The following is a 21,391-nucleotide window of genomic DNA, read 5'->3' as shown; positions in this document are numbered from 1 at the left end:
CGAAATAGAAGGTATTGGAAAATAATAAAAATTTCCTCTTACAAGACAAGTTATGTTGTTAAGAGGGTTGGGTTGTTTGGGGAAGGAGACCAGACAGCGAGGTCATCGGTCTCATTGGATTAGGGAAGGGCGGGGAAGGAAGTCGGCCATGCCCTTTCAAAGGAACCATCCCGGCATTTGCCTGGAGCGATTTAGGGAAACCAAAGAAACCTAAATCAGGATGACCGGACGCGGGATTGAACCGTCGTCCTCCCGAATGCGAGTCCAGTGTTTAACCATTGCGCCACCTCGCTCGGTTGTTGCTAAGAGGGCAAAGAAAGTTAGTTCATTTGCAAGTATCACGCGTTTCTCGGTAAAACATCTTCTTTTTAAAGGTAGAAGAAGGTGTACGATCGATGAAGTATGGCTTAATTCTCCACATGTTATATTAAAAGCTATAACAATGTATAGCATTTTACACAGCATAAAACTCTGCGCCTGAAGACTTAACAATAAATATATTACAAACAACTTTCATGTATTATGCAGCACTCAAATTTAAAGACGTGAAATATTTACAAATGTTGCGCAAAACACAACGCCATGTATAACAATACCAAAAACTCTAGGAAATAGAGGAAACTGCTTATGGCAGTCTCTAGTGTTCATTCATTCATATGAGTCGCTGCACAGAACTACTAACCGCGAAACATGGCGTGTTCAAAAAAATGGTTCTAATGGCTCTGAGCACTATGGGACTTAACATCTGAGGTCATCAGTCCCCTAGAACTTAGAACTACTTAAACCTAACTAACCTAAGGACATCACACACACCCATGCCCCATGGCGTGTTCCTATGCACAATATCCTCCAGTTAGTGTAACACACTCTTCCCCTAATTTTCTTTCTCCAAACGCGTTGCGTAAGAAATCTCCCTGAATCTCAACGAGCGACATGGCGCTGTGAGTAACACACTGAACTCACGCTCGGGACGGCGGCGTCTCAGACCCCAGCTTGTCCATCCACACTTTGGTTTCCTGCGGCTTCCGTTTAAAAAGTGCACTGGCATATTACTGTTCATGCTTCTCTAAACCGAATTTGTGCTTCGCGGCTAATGAACTCGGTCATCGGCAAGGCGTTAAAGCATTATTTTCTTCCTGGTCCTAGACAGCCAAAGATTCTTAGTGGCCTCCAGCTTCCCAGCAGGGCGAAGCCAGCAACTGTAGCAGCGTTTCTGTTATACATATTCTAAATACATCATTTAGTTTAGTGCTACTCTCACTTACTTCTGAGTAGAAGTGAGCAGCAGATGATTATTTACCCGTTTTTTAGCAGTGCTGTTTATTTTGTTATAAGGGCTATCGTATTTTCCGACCACTTGTGTTGGATGCGTTTACTTTGCTGTGTAGCTTCCCGCCACGTAAGTCACAGGTGTTACTTTTCTTAACTGAATCCGTGGCTGTTGCAAACAGCAAATATTCAGTAAATCTCCAGCCTCCTAACACAGGGGAACTAAGCTAGCAGCTTATCGTCTGTCTATAGATTATATATATCTTTTAGTTTACTGGTATTCATACTTACTTCTACATCTACACCTGCATCTACATCAACATGATTACATGAAATGGCAGAGGGTTCATAGAACTACCTTTAAGCGATTTCTCTACCGTTCCACTCTCGAACGGCGTGCGGGAAAACAGAGCACTTACATTTTTCTGTACGAGCTCTGATTTCTCTTCTTTTATCAACATGATAATTGCTCCGTATGTAGGTGGGAAGCAACAAAATATCTTCACAATCGGAGGAGAAAGTTGATGATAGAAATTTCACGAGATTATGCACAACGAATATCGCCTTTGTTTTAGATTTCCACCGCAATTCACCTATCATATCTGTGGTACTCTGTTCCCTGTTTTGCGATAATACAAAACGAGCTGCCCTTTTTTGAACTTCGTAGATGTGCTCCGTCAGACGTCCCATGTGATGCGGATCCCACACTGCACTGCAATACTCTAGAAGAGGACGGACAAGCTTGGTGTAAGCAATCTATTTAGTAGACCTGTTCACTTTCTACGTATTTCTGACAATAAATCGCCGTCTTTGGTTTGCTTCATCCACAACATTACCACTTTGAGTTCTTCGTAATTTAAGCCCCAATATTAAGTTGAATTTACAGTCTTTAGGTCTGTGTGATTTGTCGTGTAACCGAAATGTAGCGGATATCTTTTAGTAATGGTTTGGATGAGTTCACAGTTTTCGTTATTTAGACTCAGTTTTCACTTTTAGTACTATACAGATACTTATCTAAAACGATTTTGCAATTCGTTTTGATAATATGATAACTTTACAAACCGTTATGTGACAGCATCATCTAAGAGGGCTGTTCAGATATTTTCCTATCTCGTCTATATAGATCAGGAACAGCAGGCGGTCTACAGCACTTCCTTGGGAACCGCCAGACATTACTTCTATTCCACTCGACGACTTTCAGTCAGTTACTACAAACTGTGAGCTTTTTGACAGGAAGTGATTAATCCAGTCGCACTCCATAGGAGCACAATTTTTGAAGAACGGTGTCAAAAGCCTTCTGGAAATCTAAAAGTATGGAATCAATTTGTTATCCCCTATCGAGAATAAACAAGTAGTTGTGGTGTTTCACAAGAACGATATTTTCTTAATCCGTGTTGACTATTTGTCAATATATCGTTTTCTTCAAGGTAATTCAGAATGTTCGAACACAGCTTATCTTTCAAAACCCTACTGAAAATCGACGTTAATGCTATGAGCCCGTAGTTCAGCGGATTATTCCTATTTCCTTTCTTGGTTGTCGGCGTGACTTGTGCAACTTTCCACTCTTTCGGTACGGATAATTCGACGAATGAGCGGTTGTATATGTTTACCAAGTATGCACATATTGTATCAGCATACTCTGAAACGAACCTGACTTGTATACAGACTGAACGGGAGAGTAGAGGAGAACAGTAGGTTATATTATTTAGCTGTTTTTACTACTGCTATTAATTTTTATTGTAATAGTTGGTGTATTTTTTCATTGTTGAGGTATTTCAGTTTCCTGGGTTAGGGTCACGTTACATTACCGTGGTTGAGACGATAACTGATTAAAGTGGATAGGGAGCGCGCCTATTGTGTACGGATGCATGGGAGTCGAGCACCGTCCGTAAAAAGCCATGGTCCTGGTCGACCAGCTGCAGGCTGCTGCCCTAGGCTGTCGTGGAGTTGGGGCATACACGAATGCCCTGGCGCCTCTGCAGGTGACAGCGGCACCTAAGATCTCTGATGCTGCTGCTTCTCTCGATTCGCGCGCCCCCGCTGATCGACACTTACTTGACTCTGACTGGCGAACAGTGGTTGCGTCGCGAATCTCTGGGTGGAAGGCGAAAGAGGTGGAAGGCGAAAGAGGTGGAAGGCGAAAGAGGTGGAAGGCGAAAGAGGTGGAAGGCGAAAGAGATGGAAGGCGAACGAGGTGGAACGCGAAAGAGGTGGAAGGCGAAAGAGGTGGAAGGCGAAAGAGGTGGAAGGCGAAAGAGGTGGAAGGCAAAAGAGGTGGAACGTGAAAGAGGTGGAACGCGAAAGAGGTGGAACGCGAAAGAGGTGGAACGCGAAAGAGGTGGAACGCGAAAGAGGTGGAACGCGAAAGAGGTGGAACGCGAAAGAGGTGGAACGCGAAAGAGGTGGAACGCGAAAGAGGTGGAACGCGAAAGAGGTGGAAGGCGAAAGAGGGTGCCAGTCGCACAGTGATCCTCTTACGTCTTAAAAGCAAGTTTGAGGCATTGCCTGCTCCTGCTGGGTCAACAGTGGACACCTCATTTATTGGAACTACAGTCGATCTTCCTGAGAGGTCTGGACAACCGCAAAGAATGTGACGGTCTGTCATTGCGAACTTCAGTGTTAGGAATCCCTCAGCAACAAAGATGGCAGATCGGGGGAGGGGGTTTTCTCATCTGAGATGTAGAAGAGGCTCCACCGGGAGCGGTTTTCCACAGTCGGTGCACCCTGCTGTAGATGGTGGCTCATGTAGACACGATTGACGTCTGCCGCCGCGGTTCCCTTCATAGGTCCTCTAAGTTACCTTCTGAGACCAGACAGCGTAACATTCGTCACAACAGATTGGATAAAGAAAAACTTAACATAGTATTAGTTAGCTCCAGGAGTATCTATGCAGAGACATCCCAGAACTAGTCTCGCCTCGCGTAAACGGTAACAACGCCTACAAAGTACTATTGAAAGAAAGCTGGTTGAAACAGAAAGTCAATAGTAATTGAATTATATATTCCGATTGCAATGTACATTGCAAAGATAGGTTGAACGCTGATGGTGGAGGCGTGTTTATACTAAATAAAAAAGAGGACAGTGTGTAGTGAGATTAGTACAGATTCCGAATGCAGAATAATTTTAGTGACAACAAGGCTTCAAGGAGGATAAGACATGGTCATTGAATGCTTTCACACACCCCCTGCCTTACCACCAGTGGTTGTGAAGAAACTTGTGGTATTATAGTTGTAGGTTGGGTTTTTCACTTACCACTTACAGACTGGCGGGCTCAACTGATTACGACGGGTACTACGGACAGAGAGTTACCTGAAATTGTTCTAAGTGCTTTATCCGAAAATTACCTTGGCAGTTTTTCAGAGAACCAACTAGTGGAGATAAAGTCATGTAACTTAATGACAGACCCGATCTTTTCCACACAGCTTAGAACAGGAAATCAGTGATCACGAAGCTTTTACTAGTACAGCATCACTGAATAGTGCTGTAAATAATAATACAAAGAAAGGCAGGATCAGCTTCCTGCTTTGGAAGAGCGAGAAAGAACAATTTTCAGATTACTTTGACCGGTCAGCACCACTTTCATCTCCAGCACTGACAACGTTGAGTATCAATGGATGCCGGCCAACTAAGTGGGTCCGGGTTCGATTCCCGGCCGCGTTGACGAGATGCTCCGTCCTTGGACTGGGTACTGTGTGGTCCTCATCATCATTTCATCCAAGTCGCCCAATGTGGCATCGAATGAAATAAGACTGGCGCTTGGAGGCCGAACTTCCCCTAATGGGGCCACCCCATCAACGACGCCACACGATCATTTCAAATCAGTAGACGGATCTAAGCCGTCTATCCAGACGTTTTGTGACTATAACAGCAGTGAAACTCAGGACGACACAACAAAGGCCGAAATACTAAACATTGTTTTTCAGAACCCTTTCACAGCGGAAGATTGCACTGTACTGTCTCTTTTGAACTACAAAATGACAGATATGGGACAGAAAAGCAGCTGAAATTGCTCAACGGAGGGAAGGTCACTGGGCCTGACGAGATACCATAACTGTTCTAAACAGAGTGCGCAAAAGAAGTTGCCCCTCTTCTGGCAGGAGTGTACCATAGGTGTTGGAGGATCGAAGTGTTCCTGATAACTGAAAAAAAAAAGCACGGGTCACTCCAGTTTTCAAGATGGATTGGTCAACAGACCCACAAAACTATAATCCTAGCTATATGTCTGATTATGGTCAGTTGCAGAATTTTGGGACATGTACATTACTGGCCACTAAAATTGCTACACCACAAAGATGACGTGATACAGACGCGAAATTTAGCCGACTGAAAGAAGATACTGTGATGTGCAAATTATTAGCTTTTCAAAGCATTCACACAAGACGTGTCGACATGAGGAAAGTTTCCAACCCATTTTTCATACATAAACAGCAGTTGACTGGCGTTGCCTGGTGAAACATTGTTGTGATGCCTCGTGTTATGAGGAGAAATGCGTACCATGACTTTTCCGACTTTGATAAAGGTCGGATTGTAGCCTATCGCAATTGCGGTTTATCTTATCACGACACTACTGCTCGAGTTGGTTGATATCCAGTGACTGTTAGCAGAATATGGAATCGGTGGGTTCAGGAGGGTAATACGGAACGCCGTGCTGTGTCCCAACGGCCTCGTATCACTAGCAGTCGAGATGACAGGCATCTTATCCGCATGGCTGTAACGTATCGTACAGCCACGTCTCGATCCCTGAGTCAACAGATGGGGACGTTTGCAAGACATCTGCACGAACAGTTCGACGACCTTTGTAGCAGCATGGACTATCAGCTCCGAGACCATGGCTGCAGTTATCCTTGACGCTGCATCGCAGACAGGAGCGCCTGCGATGCTGTACTGAACGTCGAACCTGGGTGCAGGAATGGCAAAACGTCATTTTTTCGGACGAATCCAGGTTGTGTTTACAGCATCATGATTGTCGCATCCGTGTTTGGCAACAACGCGGTGAACGCACATTGGAAGCGTGTATTCGTCATTGCCGTACTGGCGTTTCACCGGGTGTGATGGTAATGGGTGCCATTGGTTACACGTCTCGATCACCTCTTGTTCGCATTGACGGCGCTTTGAACAGTGGACGTTATATTTCAGATGTGTTATGACCCGTGGCTCTACCCTTCATTCGATCCCTGCGAAACCCTACATTTCAGCAGGGTAATGCACGACCGCATGTTGCCGGTCCTGTACTTTGTTAATACAGAAAATGTTCGACTGCTGCCCTGGCCTGCACATTCTCCAGATCTCTCACCAACTGAAAACGTCTGGTCAATGGTGGCACAATACGCCAGTCACTACTCTTGGTGATCTGTGGTTTCGTGTTGAAGCTTCATGGGCAGCTGTACCTGCACACGCCATTCAAACTCTGTTTGACTCAATGCCCAGGCGTATCAAGGCCGTTATTGCGGCCAGAGGTGGTTGTTCTGGGTACTGATTTCTCAGCATCTATGCACCCAAATTGCATGAAAACGTAATCACATGTCAGTTCTAGCATAATATATTTGTCCAATAAATACCCATTTATCATCTGCATTTTTCCTTGGTGTATCAATTTTAATGGCCAGTAGTGTATTATGGTCGTGTATTATGACATTTATGGAGGCCGAAAATCTGATTTGTAGGAATAATGGCGGACTCCGGAAACGACGATCTTGGGAAAGCCAGCTCGCTCTGTTCTTTAACGAGACACAGAAAGCATTAGATACAAGCACCCAGGGACATATTGTACTTCTTGACTTCCGGAATGCATTCTATACAGTTCTGTACCACCGTAAAATGAAAAAAAAAGAAAAAAGACTATGATGATGATTGCCGGCCGGTGTGGCCGAGCGGTTCTAGGCCCTTCAGTATGGAACCATTCGACCGCTACGGTCGCAGGTTCGAATCCTGCCTCGGTCATGGATGTGTGTGATGTCCTTAGGTTAGTTGGGTTTAAGTAGTTCTATGTTCTAGGGGACTGATGACTTCAGATGTTAAGTCCCATAGTGCTCAGAGCCATTTTTTGATGATGAGGCCCTCAACTGCCCGGTAATCAGCGCCTGTACAAATTCACATTGTTTACACGGTCCAATTTTTTTTTCCACAGTCCAATCTAGACAATGTCACGGATTGTGATGATGATGATGATGATGACGATGAAAGGATGAGAACAACAAAAACACCCAGTCCCCGGAGAAAAAAGACGAGCATACTGAATCAGACCAGCTGTGTGACTGGACTGAAGAGTTCCTAGAAAAACCATATCCCTTACGACAGATCATACAGCTACTCATTATAAGTGTGTATGAATTACACCTTATAGATGTGGTTCCTACGATGCAAATGTGGTTGTACTTTGTATCCTCCAGCAAATGGAAAAGGTCCGAGATGATGTGGTAGCAGAATTTTATCTGCACAGACATGTGTCTTGTAGTTCAATAACAACATGAACTACCTGGCATAGCAGAAAATTTCATATAAATTAAAACAGTATACTTCTCTGCGCTTTAAATGTAGTTAAAGCTGACGTAGCACGTTCTAGAACTTAGTATTTACGAGAATACGTGTAGACGTATGGAAGACGTGAAAGGTTAACGCAAAATTCATGTGCAAAACCTGCTCAATGTACCAAGTGTATTTCCATGATCACCCATATATAATAAACAAAGAAAAATCAACATACTCGAATATTAGCATTAATTCTCGACTATTGTTTGATGGGTAAAAGAGCTACGCAGTCTGAAAATTTGGATGACTGAATTAAAATTGGATATTGATTCCCAAGTGTTCTTAGCAAGTTATGAACTTGCCGTGTTCATTACAGATTGCAAAGTATCTTGCGGATATGTAATGTTACACAAACTGGAAAAGCACGTAATGTACACTCTACAGCGAATAAATTGAGCCATTATTGGTATCACGAGAGAAAATTTGAAGTATTTGGCAATAGTAGCACAAAAGCCGGTTCAAGGAGTGACGTCAGGCGGAGAGAGTGGGTAATTGATCCAGGAAATGTGCGATGTGCAATGTTCACTCTGTAAGGGCTGCTTGCTTCACTGGCTGGAAGAGCGCGCTTTAACGCGCCTGATGTGCCCAAGACGGATTATGGACCTGGCTGCACGTTCTGAAAGCGACGACAGCAACTCGATACCAACACATGTGAAGCATGAGGGATACAACATTTTAAAGAATGCATTTATAAGGACTAACTATTTACCGCTCAATCTTACTATATAATTGGGAATAACTAAAATTGAATGTCTTATAATTCTCACATGTTTCTTGGTAAAATCACCTTTGTTCGTCTTTTTTGAGAAATGAAATAATGCCTTTGCACGTTTTGGAATACAGATTAATGCCAAAAACTTACCTGCCGCGAGTATGATCTTGTGATTGTGGAAAACACTATCTCGTCTTTACTTTCTCCTGGCGTAATGGTTTCCGGAGAGGAGCAGTGGTTGTGGTGGTGCTCATCAGCAAATGCAGAGCAGAGCTTTTTATCATTTCGCGAACGAATTCAGTAGAAAAAAGATCTCTCTCTCTCTCTCTCTCTCTCTCTCTCTCTCTCTCACACACACACACACACACACACACACACACACACACACACACACTACTCCCTTGGCCTATAACCCCATGCTTAAAAAAATAAACAAAATTAAAAAATCCAGCAGTTTTACTTTAAATTACACTTTTAATCTCTTTCTCTCTCTCACCCGTCTTTTACTTTCCTTCCTCATCATTAACATCAAAATTTAGAAAATACTTAGTTTTAAATTCCTTGTCACATTACCCATTCTTCATTCTCAATTTATCCGCTTCTCGTATCTTTTTCTCACTCCTTTAACACAAACGGAATTATGGTATACGTCTCTTTTACGTCTATTTTGATTACTTTTGAATCTTTTGTTTTGCACTTCCACCCACTCCCCATTCGTTGCTACCTTTGTCCCATTTTATTTCTCATCTCTTCCTCTCTGTTTCCCTTCTTCTTCTTCTTCTTTCTCTCTCTCTCTCTCGCTCTCTCTCTCGCTCTCTCTCTCTCTCTATGTATATATATATATATATATATAGAGAGAGAGAGAGAGTCCCTCTGCATCTGTTGCGAACACACAAGCTGACTCCACTTACTCACTCTTACACACACACACACACACACACACACACACACACACACGCGCGCGCGCGCGCGCGCGCGCGCGCGTTTTAAGGTGTATGAGTGGTCTTTGCGTCAAGAGAGATGCACGATACAGTGATTCATTTCCGCAACATACCGATTTCTCAAGTGAGGCTTGGAGATTCGCTTGTAGTTTCCGACTTCTGAAGGCGTGTCTTGTTATTTAGTGCATTGGCGAGAGACTTTACGGCAGCTTCGGGTAGTGACGAGTGATTGGAAACTTTATAGTTCGAAGTAGAGTGTGCGGAGAGCATTGATAGAATGCAGCCATTTGCGTAACTAACTGGGCATAGGAGGCTTCTTAAAAAGAAAATGAACTATATTGTTTCCGTGAGAACTGATGTGTTTGGCATCTTGTCAGTACTGGATTTTCTTGCTTTGACCATTGGTTCTGTGATTATTCTTTGCTAAAACTTTTTAATAGTGTTGTAGTGTTAAATTTGGGAGTCAAGTAGCATGTAGTGGCGGTGTATGTTTACACTCTAGTGTTGGGGCTTAGGAACTTGGCTGAATATAAATTGATTAAAAGAGACGTGACGTAGTACATAGACGGTGACGTCCTTTATCCTCTTCCAGCGGGTAAAGGCGAGGTAGATGTCCCTTGTCTAAACAATTTTGTTAATCCCCATGAGAGTTGATCCTGACCTGCCAATGAATTTTTCCCATAACAGCATAATTGTCTCGTATATTGAGACTGCACGCCTTATCGCATTGGGACTGCACTGACATTCGCCAACGTGAACACAAGCTGCATAACTAAGAAAACAAAACGTTTATTCTGACATGTATCAGGGGTTTGTTTGGCATGTAGGGACAAGTAGAACTAGAAAAACTAGCAGTCACAATGAACTTGCTTTGGTGCCAGGATCTTTAATCACACCAGGGGGTACAAGGAGGGGAGATTGTCTAAAACTGTTGCTAGCTGCTTCTACGATGAAGTCTCAGTCTGCTGCAGAAGAAGTTGTCTGCCTACTTAACAAATTGTTCAATGCCACTCAGTAATTAATGCAGTTATATATTCACAAAAATTTAAAATTCTCTTGGCAGAAACAAAAAAAATATGGTTGTAACTAGCGCTGAATTCAATAATTTTGTAAGTTTTTCATCTTTAGATCTGCAAGTTACTGAATACAGTTTATAAGAAGAATTAAGATGCAGCGTTTCCTTAATATTTCTTTGTCAACTTTCGGTCTGATGGCTTGCAGATGCAGTATATTAGTCCTCCAGCGAGTTTGGACCCAGCACGTCATATAGCCTTCACTTCAGATGACAGCCACAACACCTCCTTTTTTCCGTTCTTACCTGTCTGTTTGTTCGTCATTTTTAGTTAGCAGTTCTGTGTAGATATGGTATTGACACCTCAATCACTCCATCGATGAAGACTTCATTCGCCTTTCTTATTACATAGAGTGGCCAGTCCTGTGAGCGAACATGCTGTGCTGCCTTACTGACGTCACTAAACTAGTGAGCCATTAACGCACCCTGTCCTGTGTTACTGCCTCGGTGATTGATATGGTAGATAATTAGCGACATAAAAGAAGAGATCAGGTTTATTTTCTGTGTGAAATAACATTTTTTAACTCAAACTATAAGTTTGATAACCCGAAATCTAATGTTACATGAAAATTACTTGCTTTATTTACGGAGATGACAAGAAAACATCAAACAGATTTAAGAAGACAAGTCTGTACCCCTTCAGGAAGAAACATGTCCACTGCCGGTCCATTTCCTGAGTGGGCTTGGATGTGTGGAATGCAGCTTGAGTCAAAAACGCGGTCGTCAATTTGGGTCAGGGAACAAGTATCAAACGAATAAGCTAACTGTTTCAATCCCAATTTCTGTAACTAGCCTTCGGGGTTAAGGTGTAGATAGTAAGCATACTCAAATGCAACAACTGAAAGCTGCATCAATAGCAGACAAAATTATTATTGTTTCCTTTTCTGAGTGTACTGCAAATCGAAAAGCAAATTCATCAGATACGATCAAGATTTTTGGACCATCTATGATGGTTATAGTGTAAACACTACGCATGAGTAGCAGATCGTTTGATCTTTACAGACTGAAAACCTGTTTCTTAAGAACGACGTCACTGCCACTTCCCCCCCCCCCCCCCCTCCAAAAAAAGGAAGTGAAAATAAGATGACTACGACAGGGTACTGATTGCAAAACACAGACATTCACAGAGATATTCCGTAAGCCACGATTATATGTCTTTTGAATGACTTGTAGTGGTCGAAGGTGGATGGGCTCGTAGTTGCCCACATGGAGCAGCCATAAAGAAGTGCAGGTAAAACTGTAGCTCGATATAGCCGAAGCTTCGTTCGAAAATTCATCTGGGAACATGTAGTTCATGCAAGACGAAGCTCGATTCCATCGAATCAGGAGAGTTTTTGGTGTGCTGGAGGAGCACTTTGTGGACCGCATTATGGCTATGTGGTATCCAGAGGCCACTGGTATAGGCCTCGATTGGCCGCCATATTCTCCGGATCTGAACACATGCGACTCCTTCTAGCGAGACTCTATTAAAGACAAGGTGTACAGCAATAACCCCAAAACTAATGCTGAGCTCAAAACAGCTATTCAGGAGGTCATCGACAGTATCGATGTTCCGATACTTCAGCGGGTCATGCAGAATTTCGCTATTCGTCTGCACCACATCATCACCAATGATGGCAGGCATAGCGAATGTCTCATGAACTAAATCCGAATATCTGGAACGACGTTTACATGATGAATAAAGTGTGTGCGAGTCATAGTTTGTAACCAATTTACGCTTTTTTTCGTTGTTGTTGTTCTGGTCTTAAGTCCTGAGACTGGTTTGATGCAGCTGTCCAAGCTACTCTGTCCTGCGCAAGCTTCTTCATCTCCCAGTACCTACTACAACCTACATCCTTCTGAATATGCTTGGTGTATTCATCTCTTGATCTCCCTCTACGATTTTTACCCGCCACGCTTCCCTCCAATACTAAATTGGTGATCCCTTGATGCCTGAGAACATGTCCTACCAACCGATCCCTTCTAGTCAAGTTGTGCCACAAACTTCTCTTCTCTCCCATCCTATTCAATATCTCATCATTAGTTATGTGATCTACCTATCTAATCTTCAGCATTCTTCTGTAGCACCACATTTCGAAAGCTTCTATTCTCTTCTTGTCCAAACTATTTATCGTCCATGTTTCACTTCCATACATGGATACTCTCCATACAAATACTTTCAGAAACGGCTTCCTGCCACTTAAAATTTATACTCGATGTTAACAAATTTCTCTTCTTCAGAAACGCTTTCCTTGCCATTGCCAGTCTACATTTTATATCCTCTCTACTTCGACCATCATTAGTTATTTTGCTCCCCAAATAGCAAAACTCCTTCACTACTTTAAGCGTCTCATTTCCTAATCTGATTCCTCCAGTATCACCCGATTTAATTCGACTACATTCCATTATCCTCGTTTCGCTTTTGTTGATGTTCATCTTATATCCTCCCTTCAAGACACTATCCATTCCTTTCGGCTGCTCTTCCAAGTCCTTTGCTGTCTCTGACAGAATTACAATGTCATCGGCGAACCCCAAAGTTTTTATTTCTTCTCCATGGATTTTAATTCCTAATCTGAATTTTTCTTTTGTTTCCTTCACTGCTTGCTCAATATACAGATTGAATAACATCGGGGAGAGGCTACAACCCTGTCTCACTCCCTTCCCAACCACTGCTTCCCTTTCATGTCCCTCGACTCTTATAACTGTCATCTGGTTTCTGTACAAATTGTAAATAGCCTTTTGGTTCCGTGTATTTTACCTCTGCTACCTTCAGAATTTGAAAGAGAGTATTACAATCAACATTGTCAAAAGCTTTCTCTAAGTCTACAAATGCTAGAAACGTAGGTTTGCCTTTCCTTAATCTTTCTTCTAAGATAAGTTGTAAGGTCAGTATTGCCTCACGTGTTCCAGTATTTCTACGGAATCCAAACTGATCTTCCCCGATGTTGGCTTCTACTAGTTTTTCCATTCGTCTGTATAGAATTCGAGTTAGTATTTTGCAGCAGTGACTTATTAAACTGATAGTTCGGTAATGTTCACATCTGTCAACACCTGCTTTCTTTGGGATTGGAATTATTACATTCTTGTTGATGTCTGAGGGTGTTTCACCTGTCTCATACATCTTGCTCACCAGATGGTAGAGTTTTGTCAGGACTGGCTCTCCCAAGGCTGTCAGTAGTTCTAAGGGAATGTTGTCTACTCCAGGGGCCTTGTTTCGGCTCAGGTCTTTCAGTGCCCTGTCAAACTCTTCACGCAGAATCATATCTCAAATGTCATCTTCATCTATATCCTCTTCCATTTCCATAATATTGTCCTAAAGTACATCGCCCTTGTATAGACCCTCTATATACTCCTTCCACCATTCTGCTTTCCCTTCTGTGCTTAGAACTGGGTGACCATCTGAGCTCTTGATATTCATTCAAGTGGTTCTCTTTTCTCCAAAGGTCTCTTTAATATTCCTGTAGGCAGTATCTGTCTTACCCCCATTGAGATCAGCCTCTACATCCTTACATTTGTCCTCTAGCTATCCCTACTTAGCTATTTTGCACTTCCTGTCGATCTCATTTTTGAGACGTTTTGTATTCCTTTTTGGCTGCTTCATTTATTGCATTTTTATATTTCCTCCTTTCATCAATTAAATTCAATATTTCTTCAGTTACCCAAGGATTTCTAGCAGCCCTTGTCTTTTTACCTACTTGATCCTCTGCTGCCTTCACTCTTTCATCCCTCAATGCTACCCATTCTTCTTCTACTGTATTTCTTTCCCCCATACCTGTCAAATATTCTCTTATGCTCTCCCTGGAACTCTGTACAACCTCTAGTTTAGTCAGTTTATCCAGGTCCCATCTCCTTAAATTGCCACCTTTTTGCAGTTTCTTCAGTTTTAATCTACAGTTCATAACTAATAGATTGTGGTCAGAGTCTACATCTGCCTCTGGAAGTGTCTTACAATTTAAAACCTGGTTCCTTTTTTTCGTATAGTTCAATAATTGTCACCTTGTGTATCCGAACCTGAGTCGATAAGGTAGCAACGGTTTACTTAGCTCTTCATCACACATGCAAAAAGCGATGTTGTTAACCAAGATGCGTGATTCTCTGCGAGTGTGGCCATAGCTGATTTGTTGCAGATAACTGGACAGGTTTTGAGTGCGGTGTCACGCTTTCTTTTGGTGATTCCAGGCCTAACGATGGCTCCCTCGTTTACGACTGCCGCTTTTGTGCAACAATGAGGCGAGCTGGAGCTGTGCCTGTACTGTAGGCCGCTGAAGTCGTATGGGAGCGGCATGGAGACGTACAGTTTGTGACCTGACCGTCAAAACGCCTGGGGTATCTGTACGCCGGGCGACCTTGTTTCCCTTCTGCCGTTTGGTCCTCCGGCTCAGCGAGCGACTATCTTCTTTACCTTTCCTTGTGTGGGCCCATTTGTTTACCGTCGTTGTCAACGACTGCTTCTCCAGTGTGTTCATTTAACACTGCAGACCCCGGACCTGCTCAGTTCCTGCTAGAGTCGTATAGCAGCGGTGTCATAAAGGCTGACTCCATCACTTGCTTGCGTCACCAGCAAAGTGTTTGCCTGTTACATCATTGGACGAACTTTTTCTGCTACCGATGTTAAAGAATTAAACTATTTTTCTGCGTCGCCATGTTTGTTTTTACCGATAATGGAGGAGGAGGAGGAGGAGATTAGTGTCTAACGTCCCGTCGACAACGAGGTCATTAGAGACGGAGCGCTAGCTCGGGTGAGAGAAGGATGGGGAAGGAAATCGGCCGTGCACTTTCAAAGGAACCATCCCGGCATTTGCCTGAAGCGATTTAGGGAAATCACGGAAAACCTAAATCAGGATGGCCGCAGACGGGATTGAACCGTCGTCCTCCCGAATGCGAGTCCAGTGTGCTAACCACTGCGCCACCTCGCTCGGTTTACCGATAATGGTAGTCGTGTTCAAAAGGTAACGCAGTATTTCATCCAGAAATGTTTCTTCCTCGACGATGTTTCTCAAGTGGCACCAAAATTCCGGCGGTGTTATATAGCCGATACTTTCAAATAGGCATACTTGTTGACATGCGCTGCTTCACTGATTTATACATACAGCTGACTAAGGAGTCCATCAGGTGGGGATATTTGCGTTGCGAGGGTAGCTTAAATACACTCCTGGAAATTGAAATAAGAACACCGTGAATTCATTGTCCCAGGAAGGGGAAGCTTTATTGACACATTCCTGGCGTCAGATACATCACATGATCACACTGACAGAACCACAGGCACATAGACACAGGCAACAGAGCATGCACAATGTCGGCACTAGTACAGTGTATATCCACCTTTCGCAGCAATGCAGGCTGCTATTCTCCCATGGAGACGATCGTAGAGATGCTGGATGTAGTCCTGTGGAACGGCTTAGCATGCCATTTCCACCTGGCGCCTCAGTTGGACCAGCGTTCGTGCTGGACGTGCAGACCTCGTGAGACGACGCTTCATCCAGTCCCAAACATGCTCGATGGGGAACAGATTCGGAGATCTTGCTGGCCAGGGTAGTTGACTTACACCTTCTACAGCACGTTGGGTGGCACGGGATACATGCGGACGTGCATTGTCCCTTTGGAACAGCAAGTTCCCTTGCCGGTCTAGGAATGGTAGAACGATGGGTTCGATGACGGTTTGGATGTACCGTGCACTATTCAGTGTTCCCTCGACGATCACCAGAGGTGTACGGCCAGTGTAGGAGATCGCTCCCCCCACCATGATGCCGGGTGTTGGCCCTGTGTGCCTCGGTCGTATGCAGTCCTGATTGTGGCGCTCACCTGCACGGCGCCAAACACGCATACGACCATCATTGGCACCAAGGCAGAAGCGACTCTCATCGCTGAAGACGACACGTCTCCATTCGTCCCTCCATTCACGCCTGTCGCGACACCACTGGAGGCGGGCTGCACGATGTTGGGGCGTGAGCGGAAGACGGGCTAACGGTGTGCGGGACCGTAGGCCAGCTTCATGGAGACGGTTGCGAATGGTCCTCGCCGATACCCCAGGAGCAACAGTGTCCCTAATTTGCTGGGAAGTGGCGGTGCGGTCCCCTACGGCACTGCGTAGGATCCTACGGTCTTGGCGTGCATCCGTGCGTCGCTGCGGTCCGGTCCCAGGTCGACGGGCACGTGCACCTTCCGCCGACCACTGGCGACAACATCGATGTACTGTGGAGACCTCACGCCCCACGTGTTGAGCAATTCGGCGGTACGTCCACCTGGCCTCCCGCATGCCCACTATACGCCATCGCTCAAAGTCCGTCAACTGCACATACGGTTCACGTCCACGCTGTCGCGGCATGCTACCAGTGTTAAAGACTGCGATGGAGCTCCGTATGCCACGGCAAACTGGCTGACACTGACGGCGGCGGTGCACAAATGCTGCGCAGCTAGCGCCATTCGACGGCCAACACCGCGGTTCCTGGCGTGTCCGCTGTGCCGTGCGTGTGATCATTGCTTGTACAGCCCTCTCGCAGTGTCCGGAGCAAGTATGGTGGGTCTGACACACCGGTGTCAATGTGTTCTTTTTTCCATTTCCAGGAGTGTATAATAGCATTGTGATTGCTCGTATGTCGAAGATAACTACCACGGCAAATTTTGTATGATCACTAGTAACATAATTTTGTGTGAACGCCACGACTAAAAATGCAGATTTCTGTTCTGGTTTCTCAGGTAGGAATTGCAGAATCTCTTCTTTCATTGGAGGTCCGGAAACTGCGCTGGTTTCGGCGAGCGTATTGTTTGTCTTGTTTGCTGTCTGTCTCACTGCTTGCGGGAAAAACTTCATTGCTTGTTACAATCTGAGTTTGGAGGTTATTAAACTGGTTTTGCAGATCTTCTACGTTTCGTATAAGTTGTTCTTCCTCTTGACCTTGTTTGAAGTTATGATGCGAAGTCATTACTGAACATCGTTCGTTAACTCGGGTTTCTATGTTCCTTAGTGTCCCAGGTGTCACTAATTTATAAGAGTCTTCCATAAGACACATAGCAACAGTTTACTAGTATTCCCATAACCTAATAAATTGATTTACTTTTAGGATTATAAAATACACTTCGACAACGGCAAGCAAACAAAGAACTGCCAAAGAAAACTAAGAGAAAGCCTACAAAAATCAGCAAAGTTACAACAGTAAACCAAATAACTTCAGATGGACTTAATAATGCTTGTTACAAGTCGATGATTACGTCGCATTCCTGAAGTGGACGTCGCATATCTTAGTGGCATTTTTGTGGCTCTTTTACATCTTGTTACAAACGTCAGTAAATTTCTTCTTCCCACCTTAATATGTCGCCACCGCAATAATGCAGTTTTAAATATCACGTCTTCATATCACTACATTCTAAGCATACATCATCATATGACCAGTCGGCTGCAGAATACTACTGCTTGTTACTTTTACCATAAGAAAAAGTCTTTGCGGTCCTTTTACAGACGCAATGAAAATGTTTATATGCTTTTGTTTTCCTCACTGCACATTCTACTATTTAGTCACCCTTCAACTTTGTGTAAAATACATCACAAAAATTTAAAAAATAGCAGTTACATGTTTGCTCTGATTGAAAATGTAAACATTTATACAAACTGTTCATTATGCCAGTAACAGGTTTTGTTATTCGTTCGTTTACAACAAGAAGACGTACGTGTTGAAATACTTAGGAAAACGTATTTAAATTTTGGCAGACGAAAGAAAGAAAAATATCTTACGTATTGTTGTTGTTGTGGTCTTCAGTCCTGAGACTGGTTTGATGCAGCTCTCCATGCTACTCTATCCTGTGCAAGCTTCATCTCCCAGTACTTACTGCAACCTACATCCTTCTGAATCTGTTTACTGTATTCATCTCTTGGTCTCTCTCTACGATTTTTACCCTCCACGCTGCCCTCCAATGCTAAATTTGTGATCCCTTGATGCCTCAGAACATGTCCTACCAACCGGTCGCTTGTTCTTGTCAAGTTGTAACCACAAACTTCTCCCCAATTCTATTAAATACGTCCTTCCTGCCTCAGGCATGGGTGTGTGTGATGTCCTTAGGTTAGTTAGGTTTAAGTAGTTCTAAGTTCTAGGGGACTGATGACCAAAGATGTTAAGTCCCATAGTGCTCAGAGCCATTTGAACCATTTTTTAAATACCCCCTCATTAGTTATGTGATCTACCCATCTAATCTTCAGCATTCTTCTGTAGCGCCACATTTCGAAAGCTTCTATTCTCTTCTTGTCTAAACTGTTTATCGTCCATGTTTCACTTCCATACATGGCTGCACTCCATACAAATACTTTCAGAAACTACTTCCTGACACTTAAGTCTATACTCGATGTTAACAAATTTCTCTTCTTCAGACACTCTTTCCTTGCCATTGCCAGTCTACATTTTATATCCTCTCTACTTCGACCATCATCAGTTATTTTGCTCCCCAAATAGCACAGCTCCGTTACTACTTTGTCTCATTTCCTAATCTAATTCCCGCAGCATCATCAGACTTAATTCGACTACATTACATTATCCTCGTTTTGCTTTTGTTGATGTTCATCTTATACCCTCCTTTCAAAACACTGTCTATTCCGTTCAACTGCTCTACCAAGTCCTTTGCTGTCTCTGACAGAATTACAATGTTATCGGCGAACCTCAATGTTTTTATTTCTTCTCCATGGATTATAATACCTACTCCGAATGTTTCTTTTGTTTCCTTTACTGCTTGCTCAATATACAGATTGAATAACATCGGGGAGAGGCTACAACCCTGTTTCACTCCCTTCCCAACCATTGCTTCCCTGTCATGCCTCACGACTCTTCTAACTGCCATCTGGTTTCTGTACAAAATACTTACGTATTACTGTACAGAATATGTGTTTATTGTCAGATAAGATGTACTGCCACGTCGCAAATTTTCGTATTCATTTTTACGGTTGGTTTCTGCATACCTGTTACGCTATCTAGAGAAAATCTAAAAAAAAAAAAAAATTATCCTCGTGTTTAATTTTACTGTCACTAACGCATATTCTAAAGTTTTAATATTTTAAGTGAAAATGTTGATAACTATTTGTTTAATCAGTTCCATATTTTATTTGAAAATACAGTAGTTTCGGATGCTGTCATTTCTCCTGCTTGTAAGTTTAGCACCTAGGACATTAATTTAACGTATATAAAGGTAAGACACAACATTACACAAGACACATAAGGGGTTCATTGTCATTGGTCTACCACTCAAGTCAATTTGAGTGTAATATTTAGGTTGTTATCCACTGGCATCCAGGTAAATGACAGTGTTTGCTTCTCTGTCGATACAAATCATGAATGTTGCGTCTCTGTTCTAAGAAATCGAAATTGCACCTATCTGTTGGATCAAAGGCCCCGCCCCCCCTCCCCTCCCCTCCTCCTTACAGGCGTGCAGTTAATGAAGTTCCAGTAAAATGACTAAGAAAATCGTCATAGATTTTCAGAATTATTCCTAAACATAAGAACCTACATGTTCGTACCATTACTTAAATTATACGTATAAATAACTGATTACCTCTCGGAAGTGAGAAAGTATTAATTTCAGCAATAGTTCCTGATGTTCAGCGTATACACTTTAGAGCAGTGGTAGTCCACGTTGTCCCGTTCGTCCAAATACTGGGCGTTCTAGGTTTCATGGTGGATTGGTCGTCGGTAAAGCTCTTAAATATTTTTCATAACGTTTTCGTAAAATTTTGATGTAAAGTATTTGGTAAGTAATTTTTAATGTGTGTTTAACTTCCTACAACTCTGCTTTATAAATTTATAATTTTCAGTAATTTGTAAAACAACATTGCTGTGGAACTGGAGGGCATTTAGAAAATTTTGCTACCAGCAAAGGTACAAAATTTCGTGGTATGTAAAAAATTTGGACTTCCTCTGATTTAGAAAAAAGCCGTCATTTAGACTCTCATTTCCGCAAATACACTGTTAATAAAACCTTAAAACCAATTTCGAACGGTGTTTCACAAAATCGTAGACCTGTGACCGCCTGACGCACCTGTTTTCAAGTGGGCCTGGCATCTCACAATTTCGACAGGCATCTTTTGCCTGTGCATAAAATTGCCATCCGGTGGCAGGACCAGACAATATCCTCTGGCTGTTTCGATTTTCATAACCTTCCGAAAATCAGTTGGAGTAATAACCATAATCTTACCCAAACAGAAAAAAGTTGTAATGGCTGGACTAGAGAAACGTGTTTATTTGCAATAAGCGTACAGACGTAATACAGTCTGGCCAGTGTTGAACACTTGTGCGCTATACAATCATAAACAATTCATTGTTTCCGGAAAGCCAATATGTGAGGAACTTGTAGTCCGCTGAAAGTCATAATGCATAGGATTACATGGTTACAACAGAAACAATGTAACACAGTTTAAGACACAAAATTTAACACCCTGCAATGTTCTATGGTTATTTAATGTTGTCGTCCTAGAATCGCTTTTCAAACTGAACATGGATGCCAGTTTTGGACATGAGGATGACGGACCTAGGGTGGAAATCCAGGTTTGCTTTCGTCTTCCCGGTGGGTCGCACGTTGTATTTTGACAGCAAGTTCACGAGACCCACTTTGGTTTGCAACAGGCCGAGCCTCATACCTGAAACACACAAAAATCAAGCGGTTAAACAGTAATCGAAACGGGATGGTTAAAAGCTGCATAGCAATCGTTGTCAACAGCAAGGCACTACGTTTGTTTATAGTGACGTCGGGATCGAAGGAAAGGTGAAAACGTCACTATGTAAACGGTGTACGGAAGGAAACAGTGCAGCAGGGCCCATATTGTCCGCCCATAAAGTTGGATGATAAGGTTCTCAAGAAGTGAAACGTAATTTGCTCAGTGAATTCAGTGAATACGAGATGATCATCAACACGAAA

The 21,391-nt window shown here is 43.1% G+C and overlaps 1 protein-coding gene across 1 annotated transcript in view; it reads right to left on the bottom strand.

Annotated features, from left to right (window-relative positions):
* Positions 1-20,713: 20,713 nt before the first annotated feature.
* LOC126354945 (cytochrome P450 6k1-like) overlaps positions 20,714-21,391 on the bottom strand; it is an 80,319-nt gene continuing 79,641 nt past the window's right edge. The window contains exon 8 of the mRNA XM_050005029.1: positions 20,714-21,113. Within this exon, the coding sequence (XP_049860986.1) occupies positions 20,947-21,113 (167 nt within the window). The 3' untranslated portion in view covers positions 20,714-20,946. The remainder of the gene's footprint in view (positions 21,114-21,391) is intronic.

Source organism: Schistocerca gregaria, chromosome 3, assembly GCF_023897955.1.
Source record: "Schistocerca gregaria isolate iqSchGreg1 chromosome 3, iqSchGreg1.2, whole genome shotgun sequence".
Lineage (NCBI taxonomy): Eukaryota > Metazoa > Arthropoda > Insecta > Orthoptera > Acrididae > Schistocerca > Schistocerca gregaria.
This window is presented reverse-complemented; position numbering and strand designations above follow the sequence as displayed.